This window comes from Prosopis cineraria, unplaced genomic scaffold, assembly GCF_029017545.1.
Source record: "Prosopis cineraria cultivar Desert tree isolate PC_DT_omini unplaced genomic scaffold, ASM2901754v1 PC10, whole genome shotgun sequence".
Taxonomy (NCBI): Eukaryota; Viridiplantae; Streptophyta; class Magnoliopsida; order Fabales; family Fabaceae; genus Prosopis; species Prosopis cineraria.
In genome coordinates, this window is record NW_026555341.1 from 35,381,684 (window position 1) to 35,399,441 (window position 17,758).

The following is a 17,758-nucleotide window of genomic DNA, read 5'->3' on the forward strand; positions in this document are numbered from 1 at the left end:
AATCTCTATTAAAGACTTGGAATACTGATACGGGAATGAACGAGAAAAAACTTGACAGTCACTTTATAATGAATTTAATTTAATTCACTTTTCTTAATTGAAAGTCAATCGACCCAACCCAAAATGATTGGGGCTTGGCCATTCATGAGCCACCAGATAACCTCGATGACACGTGGAAGTCTATTCAGCCTCTCCAGCTATTACGTACCGGAGGTGCATTTTATTACAAACCGCCTAAAAGTCCCCGTTCCTCCGTCCACTTTAGTCGGCGGCCATCCCTCCCCTGACCAGATTCCTACATTCATATAAGCTTCATACAAAGGGACCTGCCATGTCACTCTCTCTCTTACCCCCTCTTCCTTCTTCCTCTTCCATCCATCCCCATGCGCACTTTAGCCCATCTCTTCTTCCCATGTCTATTCTACGCTGCCTGGCCCTTCCCTTTCCCCGCCGCCTAAGCCTCCGACGCCATCGCTTCGCTTCCATCGCTGCTGCCGCCGTACGGCAGGATACCACCGTCTGGACCCCTGCCCCGCTCTCCGAGGTTGAACCCGCCGCCGAGTCACTCTTTCACGTCACTGTCGATTTGTCCGACTCGCCCGACCTGGCAACCTCTCACACTCGGGCTGGGCAGTACCTCCAGTTGCGAATTCCTGACGTATCCAAGCCTTCCTTCCTGGCTATCGCATCGCCTCCAAAGCTCGCTTCGGCGCGTGGCGTGTTCGAGTTCCTTGTGAAGAGCGTCCCGGGTTCTACCGCTGAGATTCTATGCGAGTTGAAGAAAGGGACTGTGGTGGAGCTGAGCCAGGTTATGGGGAATGGGTTCGATACGAGTCGGATAGATCCGCCTGAGAAGTATGCCACGGTTTTTATTTTTGCGACTGGATCCGGAATTAGGTGAGCGAGTCTTTACGGAAGTTGCATTTCTATTTTCGAAATGCGAATGCCCAAGATGATTTTCTTTCTCAAATTAGAAGCACGTATATAATAACAAATAGGACGCTGTAGTTGTAGGGTTTATATTTAAATAAATTTGATTGAAATTGATGATGGATTTGAAAGCTTGATTACAAGCTGTGATATCCATCATTGTAGGTGGCCTCTACCCTGTATTTCGGCTGAAACTTTATATCTTTTACTCAAAGACCCTTTGAGGCTCTCCTAGTTGGTTTGAAAATTTAGTTAAGGTATTCAGAACGTGACAATATGAGCTAAGTAAGCAATGCTCTGCGGGGCGTCTTCGTGAGCTCATCCTCTTTGCCACTGGGCACTCAGGAATCTTCTTCAAAGTTATTTGAAGTGGGAAATATTTTTACTTATATTACTTCAATATGGGAGCTTCTAATTTTCACTAAAGAATCCTTGCCGTTTTGCTGAGAATGTGATGTGGGGTTGGAAGGGTAATATGATGTTCCATGTACACTATTGAATGTGTTGCTATAGATTTTACTGGTGGCTTTATATGCTCCCGTGATCGTCAATGCACTCTATACTTTGATGGTACTGTGCATCTGTTTGACTAACTAACATCTAATCCAAGGCTCATCCTGGCATCAAACCATCTACTTTTCCTTCCACATCCTTAAAAGGTTCATCATGCTAAAGTTTTTCTTGCTGGCAATGTTGTTTCCCTCTTGAGACATCTATCTTGTGGCACCAGGTTATGGTGTGCGATGTTTGTTTACTCTCAAATAGAGGGATATCTTAAACTGCTACTTACATTAAAGCATTCAATGCCATCTCTTGGAGTCTTGGTCATATTTCTCTTAAATTTTATGGTTGGCAATGGCCATCAGGCTAGATGCTTGTATTATATTTGGGTATGGGATGTTCCTTTTCTTGAGGCTTTCTCCTGTTCTTTCTTTCTCCGTGTATCAATAACCTCATTCCTTATTTGTAGAATATTCAAGGTTCAGTCACTCCTGGGAACTTCCAGTAATTCAGGAACCTGAACAACTGAGAAATGTCTGAAATAATTTTTTTGTTATTACCTGAGTCTTTTTATTTGTACTAGAGGATTGTGACTTTTGATTCTTCTGATTTTCATTCTTGTAATTTGATGGAGACTTGATAGTATGGGATACCAAGTCTCACATTAAGTAGTATACCCCAAAAGGTAAGTGGGATGGAGAACCTTATTCCAAAAGCTAGCTATTGAGGTGGAAGAACCAACCCATTTATATACTCCATTGAGCATCCCATACTACTCAACGTGGGACTTGGTATCCCATATTAACAAGTCTCCATCAGTATCCCATACTACTAAGTCTCCATTAATTGGCCCCTTGCGGAAAGCCGACGTCTCGATGGCTGCACTCCATAGCACTTAACTTGGTTTCCTTCCTGTCAGAACCCTTTGCGGGTAGCTCTTTCCGGAACTGCTGACAACAAGGCTCTGATACCAATTGATGGGTACCTAAGTGAGATGGGGAACCTTACCCAAAAGCTAGCTGTTGAAGTGGGAGAACCAACCCACTTATATACCTCATTGAGCATCCCATACTACTCAGTTTGGGACTTGATATCCCATACTGCTAAGTTTCCATCAGATGCCAAGTCTCATATTAAGTAGTATGGGATGCTCAATGAGGTATATAAGTGGATTGATTCTCTCACTTCAACAGCTAGCTTTTAGGGTAGGGTTTTCCATCCCAACTTATATACCCCATTCAGCATCCTATATTACTCAATGTGGGACTTGGTACCTCATACTACCAAGTGTCCATCATAATTCCTTCTTTCACTTACCCATTTCACCCTTGGAAAAGATCCTTTATCCAAAGTTAGGATGGATTATTCATCTGTGGTTGACGGTGGTCAGTAAAACAAGACTAAAGATGTGTTAGTAATTTGTAGGCTTGACAATGCATTGTCTTATGTTATATATGGAATGTATTGCTATAATATCGAAACTACTGCACTATTATTTCTGCATTGAGTGGCAGTTAGTTGTGTTATAGTAGGCTCTTTGGTCTAACCCTGGAAATGATTCTTATATAGATTAAGTTCTGATGTTATGGTGAATGAAAGGAGGAAAGTGTTTCTGCGGTGTGCTATGCTTGCTACCCCTTGGTGCCTTTGATGGTATGGATGCATGCATTTTTGAGGGGAAATATTTGATCCTAGCCGTACTTTGTCATAGATCTTTTTTCAGTCCTGACTTTGGTGTTCAGTGCATGTTCCCCCTCTTCTTTCTTTCTTACTTTCAAGGGATTTTGACAGCTTTCATGTTTTTATGCCCTTCCCTAGTTTCTCTGTTGCTTTGGTCTTTGGAAAACTTTTCTTCATTTCACTATATTTTTTTTTTTTCCTTTTAATGAAATTTCTTCTATATCTCAGATGACGTAGTATTTCTGTTGTTTTGAAACTTTATTCTGCCTATAAATCTATTGCACATGGAATGCATGGCATTTGTTCATCTATTAGCTATATATTACCATCAATCCTGAGCCTTTTTTTTTTTTTTAACTTTCTTTAGTAGTCATTCAACTTGGCTCATGTGGCTTCTCTTTATGTACAGTCCAATTCGATCACTTATTGAGTCTGGATTTAGCGTTGCTAAGAGATCCGATGTGAGGCTCTTTTATGGAGCTAGAAACCTTCAAAGAATGGCTTATCAGGTTTGTTCCATTGATTCTTGGGCATTGGGTTTGAAGGGAAAAAAAATAAAACTTTTCTTTTTTCAATGTGAGGTTATACTAATAAATATATATTTTATCTTTATAGGATAGATTCAAAGAGTGGGAATCTTCTGGTGTTAAGATTGTGCCTGTCTTGTCACAGCCAGATAGTACTTGGACTGGGGAAAGTGGCTATGTGCAGGTAATGTTGTGGTCTTGCTTGTAAGCTTAGCAGTCTAGTTAAAGCTGTAACTCTCAAGAATTAGTTTATATTTCTCCCATAATTGCCTTTACAGGCTGCTTTTGCAAGAACCAAGGAAATTACTGATCCTTCGTCAATTGGTGCTGTACTTTGTGGGCAGAAACAGATGACTGAGGTTTGCTGCTATTGCTTTAAGCTTCCTCTTTTTTAACTCTCTCTCCCAATATGGAGTGTGAAAAGGATGCCACGTTTTTTTTTTTTTTAAATTACCTTGCACACAACATTTTACTACTGTCATGAGCATAACCTTGAGGTCATAAAGCCAATAGGACTATCTTATCGAATTTACCCAACATCTTTGAATATCCATATGAGGAGACCCCGTGAAAACAATCACTAGTTCGAGGTCATAAAGAGAAGTACATGTTCCCATGCAGTAAGTGTCATGGGTGTAAGCTTGTCCTTGAAAAACCTAGCTGTTGCTTCCAACCAAAAGGCTTCTCAGTGATTCCATCACATACTGCTTCACATCTTCCCCTAGGCATCATCATCTTATTTGCTAGAATTTTTGGTTTTAATGTGACTGCTGCGTATGTGACTTTCTTGTGCACTGTATTCACTGTTAACCAAGTTGGTTATGATGCCCATAGTTTTGTCATTTATCTTAACGTGTTGAACATATAACCTTTTCATATAATCTAATCCAGATGAACCCTACCATCTGGTATTGAAGAAAGGTATGCAATTTTGATAGGGTACAGGGTAAACTAGTCGAAGGCTTTTGAACAGTTTTTAGATATATACTCGTTCTGATACCAAGACTGTTATATATGTTATGTCTCTGCATTGCGGAATCTGTTGCCCAAAAAAAATCTGCCTATGTCACCTTTCACAAGCTCTGTATGTTGATGCTGTCAGGAATAGGATCCCATTGAGTCTCGAATGAGGTAATCTTTTGGGAGAGAATCTCCTCCTGGCGTGGTCTTGCTAGCCTTGAATTCCATAGTGTATCCAAGTTTTGGCGAAAGTTACATGATAATCTTACCTATGCTGCCCCGGTTTAAAATCTGCTGCAAAAGTTATCTCACGTTGTATCTTTCTGGATATTGAGATCTCTTGAAGTTCAGTTCAGTAATTTTTTTTTTTTGGGACAATGGCTCAGCAATTTAGAGATTTTAACTTTAGTCATCCCTGTTTTAAATTACCTTCTTTATCTTGGAGTATCAAAATATTATCATGTAACTTTCATAATCCCAAAAAATTCCCAAGTTCTTGCCTAGTCAGGCTTTGCTATCGTTTGCAAAAAAATTAACGGCTAGTGCATGTTGTATGCGCAATGCCTTCGCTTACATACATGACCTCTCATAATCACTTTGTTGTTGCAGGAAGTTACATCGATTCTTGTTGCTGATGGAGTCTCAAGTGAGAAGATATTGAAGAACTTCTGACAACTCGGTTGAAGTTTTTGCTTTTGTTGTATCATTGTCGTGTTATAGTCGATAATTATTTGTCCATTGCCACTGCTGAGGATCGTTGGCATGGAATGTACAATAAAATTAATTTTGGGAAACAAAGTTCCCATTATTAGAATTTGACGGCTTTCAGGTTTCAGCAACCAAATAGGGGATACAAATTTTCTTGGTTTCACGTGGAAATATCGATCTTGCTTCTATCATCCAAAGACAGTCATTTCTTTATTCAAGAAATGCATTTATGACTGGTTAGGACGTTAGAATGCTCTCATGATAGAATCGAAACACATGTTCACTGCCCGTTTATGGACAAACAAATGCCCTTAGATCTGTACGGACCTTAAACGGCTACGAGATCTCCTGGCCTAGAAAATAAAAAGAACCCGCCTTTGATGTGCATTGTGGCTTGGCGCATACATTTGGTCGTTCAAGCACATATGGTTTTGAATGTCGAATTTGTTTTCTGAAAGAAACTAATTGCTCATTAGGGATAGGATTTTTTCATATGGTTGAGACAGCAAAAGAATTAGTGTGTGCAACCTAGTTTTGTTTTCCCCAATGAAACAATGTGTCACTAAAGTAACTGTTTACTCAGGATGGATTTGGAGCGTCCTAGTAAACACTAATATACATAACCTAATATTTTTTAGATTTTTATGGACTAAATAATGAACATGATGTTCAAACAGAGAATCTGAATTAATTTTAGAATGTTAATAGTGTACTCTTTGAACAATTTCATCGTGTATAATGCATATGTATAACTGATATTTGGCAATAATGATTCTGTTTGATTTGTCACTTTTTGATTATTCTTTATATATGTGTGTGTTTATATACATATATATGTAGCGAAAGAAATGTTTGCTTTTCTTTGCAAGTTTGCATCATCAATTTTCCCCCACTGCTCCGTTGTTTATTAAAGTACGAACAAAAACCTGAGATAAGAATACCTAAAAGCTATTCAGGCTCCAAAACGAAACAGCAAAACCAAGCAAAATCAACTTGAGTTTCCAAGAAATGAGTTTCGACCACAATAATCTATTGTAATTGCAACAGCAAACACAGTCAACAGAACAATCCAATTAGAAGCCAGAAAATCTAGATTCAAATTGTCAATAATGCAGATGACAACAAAGAATAATTAAAATTAAACTTGTTCAGCAAAGATTCATTGACGGTCACTTGGAATGTTAATGAAGGCAACAAATCGTTAAACAGAACTCAGAAATCACGTGGATAATTGTTCTCGTTGTTCTCATCCACAGCTCAATCCGCATGATCTCCATCAGATTTCAAAATCACATATTTGCTTAATTCGTCATGCTTTCTATTCATATCTGGCGAGTGATGGTGAGGAGACTGATTTTGATTTTTCTCCCCATTCAAGTGGCGTCGATGCTTGTGGTGGTGGCGGTGGTGCCTCTTAGCGACTGATCTCCTATTATCTTCATTGTTCTCATCTGATGACTTCCCTATAGATTGGCTTCGCTGCCCATGTCCATCATCATCAGAATCTGATGACCTCATATCCAAACTATGAGATCGTCTGTGATGTTTATGGCGCCTTCTGCGGCTTTTCTTGTGATAAGCACCGTCACTTTCATCATTTGACAAGTCTGATTCACTAGATTCAGATCTTCGGTGCCGTTTATGATGCTTTCCATGACTCTTTCTAGAAGCGTGAGACTCTTCATCACTAGAGAAGTCTGATCCACTAGAATGTGAGACAGCTCGGCGTTTGTATTCTCTTGAATGCCTTTTCCTCTTGCTTACCTCATCAGCACCGGTATCTGAATCACTGGAATCTGATCTTGAACCTTGATCCCTGTGCTTCTTGTTTTGCTTCTTCTTCCTTCTCCTCTCTTCCTCAGAGATACTATCATATTCATCACTGCTAGCATCACTAGATTCTGAGGACCGTTTCTTTGCCTTTCTCTTAAATTTCTTCTCTTTCCTTCTATCATGGTCACCCAAGTCAGAGTGAGAATGCTTCCTATGCTTCCTGTGAGCTCTTCTACTGGACTTCTTATACTCATTGTCACTGTCATAATCCGAGTCACTATCAGAGCCAGATCGTTTTTTATGTTTTGCAGCCTTCAACTTCCTCTCTTTAGCTTCAGCGTCAGCTTTAGCCTTAGCAGCAGCTTCCAGCTTCTGCTCCCACTTCAAAGGAGCCTCCTTTCTATCCATAATTCTCTTCTTCTTCTCCTCCACAAGCTGGAGGAATCTCTTGGTGTCCATTTGTATTCAATAACCAACTCAAAAACTGCATTTTGGTAAAATGATGACCAGAAGGACATCTCACAGAAGAGAAAAAACAAAGTTAGTTTGGCAATCAAGTCATAAAATTGAATGAGTCCAAGAAAGGCAAGCAAATTTAGAATATTAAATTATTTATTTTCTTCATTATATATGGAAAGAATGAGCTTCGCATTAAAAAATCTAAGTTGCCACTGATATGATGCAGAGTAACGTAGAATAATACACTGAACAGTCAAGTGACACTTTCAAACATTGATTTTGTCACAAACACAGTCTCCACTTTTGTCAATTCAGTGTTGATTCTGGGCACACAAGTTTAGGTAATCCAAAAAAGCAAAGTACGTAATCACACATTGATGGCCACAAGACAAGCAACACCAACGATTAAACTTTAATTGGCTAATATACGGTTCACTAAGATGACATGGTAACCTATCCTTCCAACTGACAACATAGTTTCCCACAGACAAACAAAAGTTTATACCTGCTTGCTTATACATTCATAATCCTCTCCCACTAAATGATTAACATACATCATACAAATATTAGATGAAAATGTACCTAGCATCAGTAGCCTAACTAAAAATGGCCTCATTCTGTATTCTGCTCACTACACCAGAAAAGGGAAAAAAGGAAAAAGAATTCCACTTTTAAATTTTTAGACAAAATCTTCAGGTAAAAAATGATCAAACGCACATATCATGAATACTTTAATGTTTTGCCTAAAATTATACCAAACCTGAGAAAGAGACAGGTCTCCATAAAGAGACAGTTTGGGATCAGGTTCCCACCATTTAAGTAAGAGAAACATAAGACAGGGTCACTAATTCTAGATAACATTTCTTACTCTTAATCTTCTATTGAAAATTCAACCTTATATAGCTACGCAAATAAAAACCTTTAAAGTCAACTTACAACAGGAAATTAACCTTCTATTCCTACCTTATATGTCTGAGAGGATAAATCTGTAGCAGCACCCTACCCCAAACCAAGGGATATGGTATCAGAAGAAACCTGCATCAAAATCGTATATTGTATGATGTTATAATACATATTTAAGAGAACGCAGAAAAAAGGAAAAAAATTACTAAAACTGCCAATAAAATTTCTAACATACCACACAAAATATGGAAAGCACACACGCGAAACATGAACAAAGCACATCAAAAGACATAATGAAACAGACCAAAAGAGAGGGTAAAAACTGTTCCATCAAAAATTAAAGGACAGCTAATCAATTAATGGGAAATGAACAGATCTTTACATCAAATACGAAACAAAACTAACGCATCAAAGGAAACCCTAATTGTCAAATAAAAAGTGGACCTAAGATCGGCGAAAAAGAAATCAAACTGAACAAGGAAGAAAGGCGTACCAGAACGAAGAAGCAGAGAAGAGATTACGGGCCTCCTTCTCCAAGAGTGGGCCGAAAGGGCTTGACTTTGGGAACCCGGCGCCTCCACCTCTCCAGAAACGTCTCAAGCAGAAGAAGCAGCGATTTGCTGTGGCTTGGCGTGCCCTTATAGCATAGATAGGCCGACGACGCGTAAAAATTAAAAAAGCTAAAATCCCGGGTTCCTTGAACCGGACCGGTCACCAGCGAATCCGATAACCGGTCCGTGTATAAACCCGGTTGGTCAGTGGACTGGGCATTGCTTGTGGGCACAAACTATAATTAAAAAGGGCACAGGGGTCAATTGACAATTTTTTTAACACGAATCTTGATTCTTGTCATGTCAGACTGCCAGAGATTTGCTGGCCTTAGAAAATGATTGGCTAGGAAGCAAATTTAAACTCAAACATGAGAAGCACTCTATAGCGTAATTTATTTCCAGGTTTGTATAAATGAGTATGTGTGATCCATCTGATTATATTATAGGTTTTTTTTTTTGAAGAGTTACTAAATTCTAATAAAATATGTGGATAAATAACATAATTTTTTAATTTTTTTATAAATGTATGAGATCCATCGAATTTTATTATTTTTATATGAAAGGATTGACATTTTCTTATAATATATTAATGAATTAACGGTTCGTATTTGGCCAAAAAAAATGAATATATTGACTAATTGTAAATTAAGTTGGTTTTTGAACAATGAGTTGTTTAGGGGAAAAAGGGATTGCATTGTTTATTTTTATAGTAGAGATTACTATCATAAAAATAACAATAGATGGCAAAACATTTCTCAAAATATGCAAGTGATAATTAAGTAGCACAAAATATGATAATTATTTTTTAGAGGCTAGTAATTTGCCTGACATTTTTATTTTATTTTTTGAAATGACATTTTGCCCTTTAAAGAAGATCCTTTATCTTAGTAAATTAATGACTATTTTGTTTTGATAAATAACTACTTTTCTTATAAAAATAAAAAACACGTATAATGAAATAGCAAATTACAAGTTGGTATGTGCAAATTTTTTTGTCAATGAAAAACTTGTAATATGCTAATGCATCATAGTCATTTCATCAAAAAAAGTCATCATTTCTCTAAAGAAAGTAGCAATAGAGTTTTAATTGTTGGTTTCATTAATAAAAAATTTTAATTATAAAAATAAAAATATTGTTTTAACACAAACAAAAATTCTAAAGTTAGACAACAATGCATTTTCCAACTTTTAGAATTTAATGTAGAATTATTTTGAAAAAAATACCTAATATCATATTATTATTAAGAAATTAAATCTACCTATTTTTTCAATGCTTACAAATCAACTCAAACCAACTTAACCACTAAATCGCAAAAATCAGTGAAGAAATGCCAATTAATTATTGGTATTAAGGAATATTTCATCAAAATCATTAGATATAAGATGTCAAGAAAAATAACGATCAAAGGAAAATGATGTTTACAAAATAAATGATGTGTGTTTTATATTTTACAATATATGACAAATATATGCAGAACCTTCATATAACGCTTTAGATTATGATATTTTTTAAAATAAAAATTAATAATAAAATACATGACATGTGTTTGTATATGAAAAACTTTATAACTTTTTAGTTTCTAGCTTTAAAAAAAATAAAACAATTAATAGTATATATGACTAGTCTTTGAAAACACTTGTCATATATAGTCATTTACACATGTGATGTCATATGAAGTGGAATATATGATGCACTTTTAATGCCTATCATATATTCTTTTTTAAATATTCATCAGTCTTTTCTCATTTTAGTCTCTTGCATTTGATGCTCTTCTTCTTTTCTCTTATCCACTTGCAACAAAATCACAGGAAAACTTATAAAGTGTCTTGATTCCTATCGGCAACCATGGCCTTCCCAGTGCCTTAATCATGCCTCCATCATCATCAATGTTGTCTGTTTGTCATTGTCATGTTTCTCGTTGCGTCTTTTTTGATTTTCATCTAACGTATTTTTTGTGTGTTTTCTATATTTTATTTCAATGTCCTTTGATTTCTTAATTGTGGGAATGATTTATTAATTGTTTTAAAAAATTTCATTGATTAATTTTATTTATTTAACTTTATGCTCATTGTTGCTTTATTTTGATAATGTTGGTTATCAAAAGTTGATAATAAATGATGTGTTCTTGGTTTGAAAATGCTAATGGAGGTTATGAGTAGCCTTAGAATGATTATGAGGATAAAAATGAGTGACTAAAATGGATATTTATGGTGATCTTTTTCCTATGAGTTTTGAGCCAATTTTTTGGATAATTTTTAATTTAAATTATGCGTCTTATTTGATGTGGGTAGTTTTATTATTAGAAACTATATATTAAAATATATTAGTGTGCTAAATGTCATTACAATTGAAGTTAATTTGAGTAATTGTAACTTACTCATATTTTCTCTAAAAATCATAGTTATTTTGTAGAGATTTTAACATTTGATTATGAATGATAATTTTTTTTGGCTTGGGATTGCTAATGTAAGGTGTGAGTAACCTTGGAATGATTGATGAGACAAAAATGAATGATTTTGATAGATGTTTATAGTGCTTTTCTTTTTATGTGATTTTTTAATGAATTTTTTAGATAATTTACAATTAAAATTTTATGTCATATTTGACCTAGGTAGTTTTATCATTGGAAACTACATATTAAAATATACTAATGTGCCAAATTTCATGATAATTAGAGTTAATTTGAGTGATCGTAATTTACTTGTGATTTATTTAAAAATTTTATTTTGTGGATTTTATTGTTGTTAGAATTGTGTATAGCTGAATTTAGTTTGTTGAGATAAGATACTAGGTTTAAAAAGAGGGCTTATGCTCGATTGAATGCTTGTTTTTATGCCATCATAGTGTTAAATTTTTTTTTTTTGGTTAATGAACATGTGAATGCTCATGCATGTGACACATGATTCATTGATTTCTCTATATTACATATGGAGTAGTTAATTATTTTTCTTTATTGTATCATTCATTTCCTCCACATGTTCATGAGTTACTATTCACATTTTCTTGTATAAATTTTTTGCTAGATTAAGATTATGGATAAGAAATAAATGTCCACTAATCGGATGAGTAAGGAATATTTGAATGGCGTGAAAGAGTTTATAAGATTTGCTCTTGAACATGTAAAAGATCGGGAAGTCTAGTATGATCTTATGTAAAATGTGGTTTTTTAAAGCTAATTAGTTCATCTGAGTTGGAAGATTATTTAGTGTGCTATGAAGTTGATGAAAATTATAAGTGTTAACATAAGCGTATTGAGACAAGAGATGAAAGGTTTGAATCAAATGATGACAACCATTACAACAAAATGGGTTTATGAAATGGTTATTTGTTGCTAATATTAAACGTTTATAAATTGTTAAATAATGTGGATATTCCCTGAACCTTTAACAATTTCAAAACAAAATGCTTATTAAAACTAAAAAGACAAGCAAACATGTAGTACAATGGCCATAATTTATGGGAAAATAAGTCCAGTTCCAAGCTCAATAATAAATAAAAGAAATTTGAAAACAATGCACAAATTCATTCAAAAAACAAGTCATAAACTCTCAAGTGTGTTCTATGTCTTCTTGATATTGAAATAAGAAGGGAGATATTGTAGACCCATTTTCTTCAAACTCATTTTGTATATTATGCTAATAGAGCTTGCAATATTTAAGAACAATTTTTTTTAAAAAACTTACCTTTAATGAGCTTGTAATCACCTCACTATAATAATCATTAATTTTAAAATCAAAATAATTAAAGGACTAAACCTAATGAGAATTGCCAAGTTTTCATGATTTCCAAATGGGAGAAACAATTTCAAACCCTTTACATTGGGATCCTAAGTTTTTTCAAGATTTAAGCTACTGCTAAATGTTTTAATAGTCTTAAATCAAAGTTTCAAAATAGTATAGAAGCCTGAGATTCAAATAAGACCCAAAACATTTGATTTAAAACTCAAAACTGTAATTTATGTAGAAATTGGCATATATGCCATAGCTAATTGTCATTATGCTATGACTTTTCAGCCTTTGTGCCATGTGTTGTGGCATGAGGGATCATGCGCCGTAGCGCATTGTATGAAATTTGATAGTAAACTTCTACTGTCATATAACAGCATAGGGAGCGAATTTTCAATGAGTTTTAAATCTTTATCTGTCATTCGATTAAGGTGATTTTGACGTCTATACAAAGCTTTTTTTGAACTCTAGCTAATGGCACAATTTTCACACTCAAATTCATTTTTCACAAAGAGTTGGACACCTAAACCCATTTTCACTCCTTTTTTTTTTATACAAAAACTCACAATAATGGTGTCTAAACTCACATATAAGTGTCAAAAGTTTACACCAATCATCTGACCACACTCAATGAACCCTATAGGACTCGTGCAACACACCACACTCAACCTAATACACGTATAACACCACTTTACCACTTAACCTCAAATTTCATAAAATATAAGGGGGAGGAAAATCTAGCACAAATCATTCATTCTCATTTCAAATCAATCAAAATACACATTTTTCTACTTGCACAAGTATTTTGATCCTAAACAAGGATTTACAACTAAAACTCACTAACTTAGGGCACAAAATACACAATATGTGTACAATAATGGTGCAAGTAGTTCAAAACAATGACATATGACCTAATTGGCAAATTAACAATCTTAATACACATACAACAACATAATAAGGCATACAAGTAGGATTACTCTATAATCCTAAGTCTCAACACATTTCCCTTGATCTTGGTCCGATGAGCTATGTAACATCCTCAATTTTAAATCTAGATTAATTAAGCTTAAATAGATTAGTAAAGTAAATCTTTGAGGTGTGTGGCTAGAGAAGCCTAACGGGCATGTTTGATCTCGATTTTAGTTCTAAACGCGGGTCCGAAAGAGAATCGTGTCACCTGGGGATAAAAGAGGAAGAATTTTTTAAGGGAGTGGTTCTGTGCCATGCGCCATGGTGTGGGGTTGGTCTACCATAGCCCATACATGTCAACACGCCTGGAAGAAGCTCTCTGTGTCATGTGCCGTGATACATTGTGCATCCACCACAGCGCATGACCAAAATTTTACAGTATTAAGTTGCGAATCTAAAGTGAAAATGGAGAGAAAACAAAAGAAAATAAAGGAGTGGAGAAAAAGCTGAACTAAGGTTTGAAGAAACTGATTGTTGGGAGTAATTTGGAGCTCATAAACACCCAAGGTAAGCTTTCCAGCTTAAATCTTCCTCTCTTCTTCCATTTTCTTGATGTTAGAGGTTATGATTTTTAATGGTGATTTTTGATTTATAGAGGTTATGGGTCTGAACCCATAATAGGGGTAGATTAAGCTAATTAAATATGATATTTATGATTTTATGATGATTGATGGTTGAAGGACATTAAATTCCCATAAATTTAGTGGTTGGGAATAATATAGCTTCATTAATGCCCATTTAAGAGCTTAATGTTATAAATGAGAGTTAAAGGAAGCTAAAAAACCTTATGGGTACTTCTACATGAGTTTAGAGTAAAGCTTGAGTATTAAGAAATGATGAAAATGCTAGTAAAAAATAGCTCAAAATAGATATTAATGTTTTGCATGGTAAATACTTGTAGTGTAATTACCATTGGCACCATTCAAGCTTTTTAGAAGTTTCGGGAGCGAATAGTTGAGGGATAAAACCTTTGACTTCTCAGAGATTTGAGGTAACCGGGAGAATTCTTTCTTATGCTTGTGTGTCTATTAGCTTATTGATTTATGAATTATCATTTGAAATGTGTAAAATAAAAGAAATGCAAGTGTGGCTTAATTTGTGAAGAAATTCACTAGATTAATTTATGAGTGTTATGCCTTATGATGTAAAATTCCTTGAGAACAATAGTGGTGGATTTTCGTATCAAAGTTTATTGGGAGTGCAATGATTTCTACAAATTAAAAAGCAAAATAAATCTTTGTTTAAGGAGTTCAATGATGTTTAAAAATAGGGAAGTTTAATAATTTTAAAAGTGTGAGGTACAATGAAAATAGAAAAGTTCAATAATTTTGAATGTGTGAGGTACAATGATTGTAAATTGAGAGTTTAATTACTTGTTTAATTTTAAAGTTTCATGAAATGTGATAATATGAAGTTTTATGAATTGTATATTTGTGAATTATCGCATGAATATCCATTGCATGATCTAGATAAGTGGGAGTTCGCCTAGGAAGTAGAGTAGATGATAGATCCACATGGTAATGCCCCATCTATGTGATGGATTGCTTAGATTGATTTTATCTATATTGTCCCACTTGTTCAATGAGAGACTGTCCCATTGGTTCAATGAGAAACTTAAACCTAGCTAGCTATCCACCGATTCAATGAGAAAGCTAGTCTAGGGTGTATAACACCTCATGGTGTGAGAAATGGGGGAGACCGTGATCCATAAGTGAGTTGGGTACACCTTGGTCGGGTAATTCCCTCACAAGTGTTTAGGCTAGGGAAGTGATAACTTATTGAAATTAATGCCAATTTAGTGCATTTTCCTATACTTTATGTGCTAAATTAGATCAATTGTGAATATTTTGGGTTAAATATAGGAAAATGAGTGTCATTTCAAATTGACATAGAAAATAGAGTTTATTGAGAATTTTGCAAAGATGCTGACTTTGATTTTAAACTTTAAAAGATTTCATAACCTTATTTATTATTTTAGGTGATTTTTGTTAGATATTTTTAAAGAAATAGAGCCAAACAATGATTGAAGATGCATATGAAAGCAGAATAGCAGAAAAATGGAAGTCAAAACAAAAGATTAGAGATTCTGTGACATGTGTCGCGGCATGTAGCACAGAGACCAGAGTCCTGAAGATGCATGTGCGCCACAATGCACTGTCAACATGCTGTGGCACAAATCCACATTTTGCTACATGCGTCGCGGCGCATGGTCTTAATTCTGCTGTGCGTTTTGAGCTTCAGAACGAAAAAATTAGGGTAAAAAAGCATAAACGCACCTGCAGAAAGGGAGCACGACTGGGAGAGATTCTTGGAGGTTTGCTCTGCTAGGGTTTGGGTTCTTAAAGAAGATTTGGCCAAGGATTGAGGATTTAAAGAGATTCAAGTGGATTTCTTTCTATTTTTCTTCTTCTCTTCCCTTTTCTGTCTTTGTTTCTGATATAGATGCTATATATTGTAATATTTATGGCTCTTTTCTGAACATGAGTAGCTAGTTCCCTTGTTCTAGGATTATTTCAACCCTTTGTATAGATTAATACTTGAATATTCCTCTCTTTTGGTAGTTAATGATATATATGTGTTTATTTTATCCTATGCTTAATGCTTTTAAGTGCTTGATCACCATTTATATTGCTTTATTCACTTGAGTTGTGCTTAAGAGAGCTAATTTAGGTGTAGAACTCGGATAAAATAGTTTTAGACTTGAAATTTTGCACAGATAAATGGATGGTTATGTTGGTAAACTAGAGATATTTTATTAACCCTTTATAGTCTCATTAAGATTGGTGTTTAAAATTTGTTCGTACTAATTATTTTCAAGGGATTGTAAAATTTTAGTGTTTTCAAATATACTTAATTTTGACTTGAGAAAGCTTCTTCAAGTGAATTAGAATCTTAAGACTAACACTTATTTTCATTAAAAATATATTAGAGAGGAAATAATTTTAGTGCTATGAAATACAAAGGGGAGGGATAATCCTAGTTCCTCATCTCCAAAAGTCAAAGTTTTAATAAGTTTTAATTGCTTTAAAATTATTTTAATCAGATTTTTATTACTTTCACATAAAAAGAAATACTTTCAAGTTGGCTCAACCTATGTCAAAGCTCAATAGTAAACTTCAACCCTTATTTGCCTAAAATCCTCGTGGGAAGGATAACTTTAGAATATTCTACACTTGTGACGATCCGTACGCTTGCGGTAACACTTGACGGCAAACAGGAAGTCAAGGAATATAGACTATCCCATTGAGTTATAGCCCACGATTTTGTGTCAGAAGAATAAGGAGGATATAAGGGAGGTGTGATCATGCATATAGTGAGAAAAGGCACTTGTTGTCTATATTGAGTCTATAATGTGGATATGTTGAGTTGAGCAATAATTTTTGCCATTAGGCTTATCACTGATTTGTGTGAGCTATTCTATTTGTATGAAAGATACTAAAGGCATTGTTTTTCCAAGTGAATGCCATTATGTTAGCTAAGTTGTGAATTCTTATTTCAAATGTTGCTCATGGGTTAAAGTGATAATATTTACTGCCATTTGCATTTAAACTAATTGTTATGCATTGATGTGGGCTAGTCGGACCTTGGTTACTGTGTAGTTGTACATACCCCGTTATCTTCAATATTTGAGGGAATAGCTCAAGAATTATGGACAGAGAAAAAAAACTCGAGGCTTAGGATCATGATCCATTTATAATAGGCCTCTTTATTTTGGGTAATTTATATGTATGACAATTTCGATTGCCAACTAGAATTTTCCTTGTTGTTACTTGCTTGTATTAAGAGAAAGGTAAATTGTAATGGTATTTTGGGCCTTAGGGAGAGAGTTGATTATTATGTATTATGTTGATATGATCAAAATACTAATGCAAGTGAGGATAGTGCATATTATGTGATGATTTGGGAAATATTGATGAAAATTGTGGTAAACTCCCTCTTCATATGATTTTGAGTTAAGGGGTTGAGTAGTAAAATTTGATCTAAAAATATTTCTTATGTTTTGATACTTTGCACGAGTTAATTTTGTTGAGTTGTATGTGCTCATTTGATGTCAGTGGCCATTGGTTATTG

The 17,758-nt window shown here is 34.9% G+C and overlaps 2 protein-coding genes across 5 annotated transcripts; one reads left to right on the forward strand and one right to left on the reverse strand.

Annotated features, from left to right (window-relative positions):
* The first annotated feature begins 216 nt into the window (after positions 1-216).
* On the forward strand, positions 217-5,497 carry LOC129322056 (fruit protein pKIWI502-like). Of its 3 annotated transcripts, XM_054968090.1 has the most exons (6): positions 218-897; positions 3,521-3,620; positions 3,727-3,822; positions 3,917-3,997; positions 4,741-4,769; positions 5,208-5,497. In XM_054968090.1, exons 1-5 carry the CDS (start codon positions 332-334, stop codon positions 4,744-4,746), a joined length of 849 nt encoding a protein of 282 aa, XP_054824065.1. In that variant the 5' UTR covers positions 218-331; the 3' UTR covers positions 4,747-4,769; positions 5,208-5,497. The 3 variants fall into 3 exon arrangements, with proteins under 3 accessions (XP_054824064.1, XP_054824065.1, XP_054824063.1); XM_054968089.1 differs by lacking the exons at positions 4,741-4,769; positions 5,208-5,497 and adding an exon at positions 4,577-4,716 and having other exon boundaries at positions 217-897; XM_054968088.1 differs by lacking the exon at positions 4,741-4,769 and having other exon boundaries at positions 220-897.
* An 818-nt stretch (positions 5,498-6,315) lies between these two features.
* Positions 6,316-9,071, reverse strand: LOC129322055 (CAX-interacting protein 4-like). Of its 2 annotated transcripts, none has more exons than XM_054968087.1 (3): positions 8,935-9,071; positions 8,502-8,573; positions 6,316-7,563 (listed from the first exon to the last, which is right to left on the reverse strand). In XM_054968087.1, exon 3 carries the CDS (start codon positions 7,536-7,538, stop codon positions 6,564-6,566), a length of 975 nt encoding a protein of 324 aa, XP_054824062.1. In that variant the 5' UTR covers positions 7,539-7,563; positions 8,502-8,573; positions 8,935-9,071; the 3' UTR covers positions 6,316-6,563. The 2 variants fall into 2 exon arrangements, with proteins under 2 accessions (XP_054824062.1, XP_054824061.1); XM_054968086.1 differs by having other exon boundaries at positions 6,316-7,597.
* Positions 9,072-17,758: the final 8,687 nt, after the last annotated feature.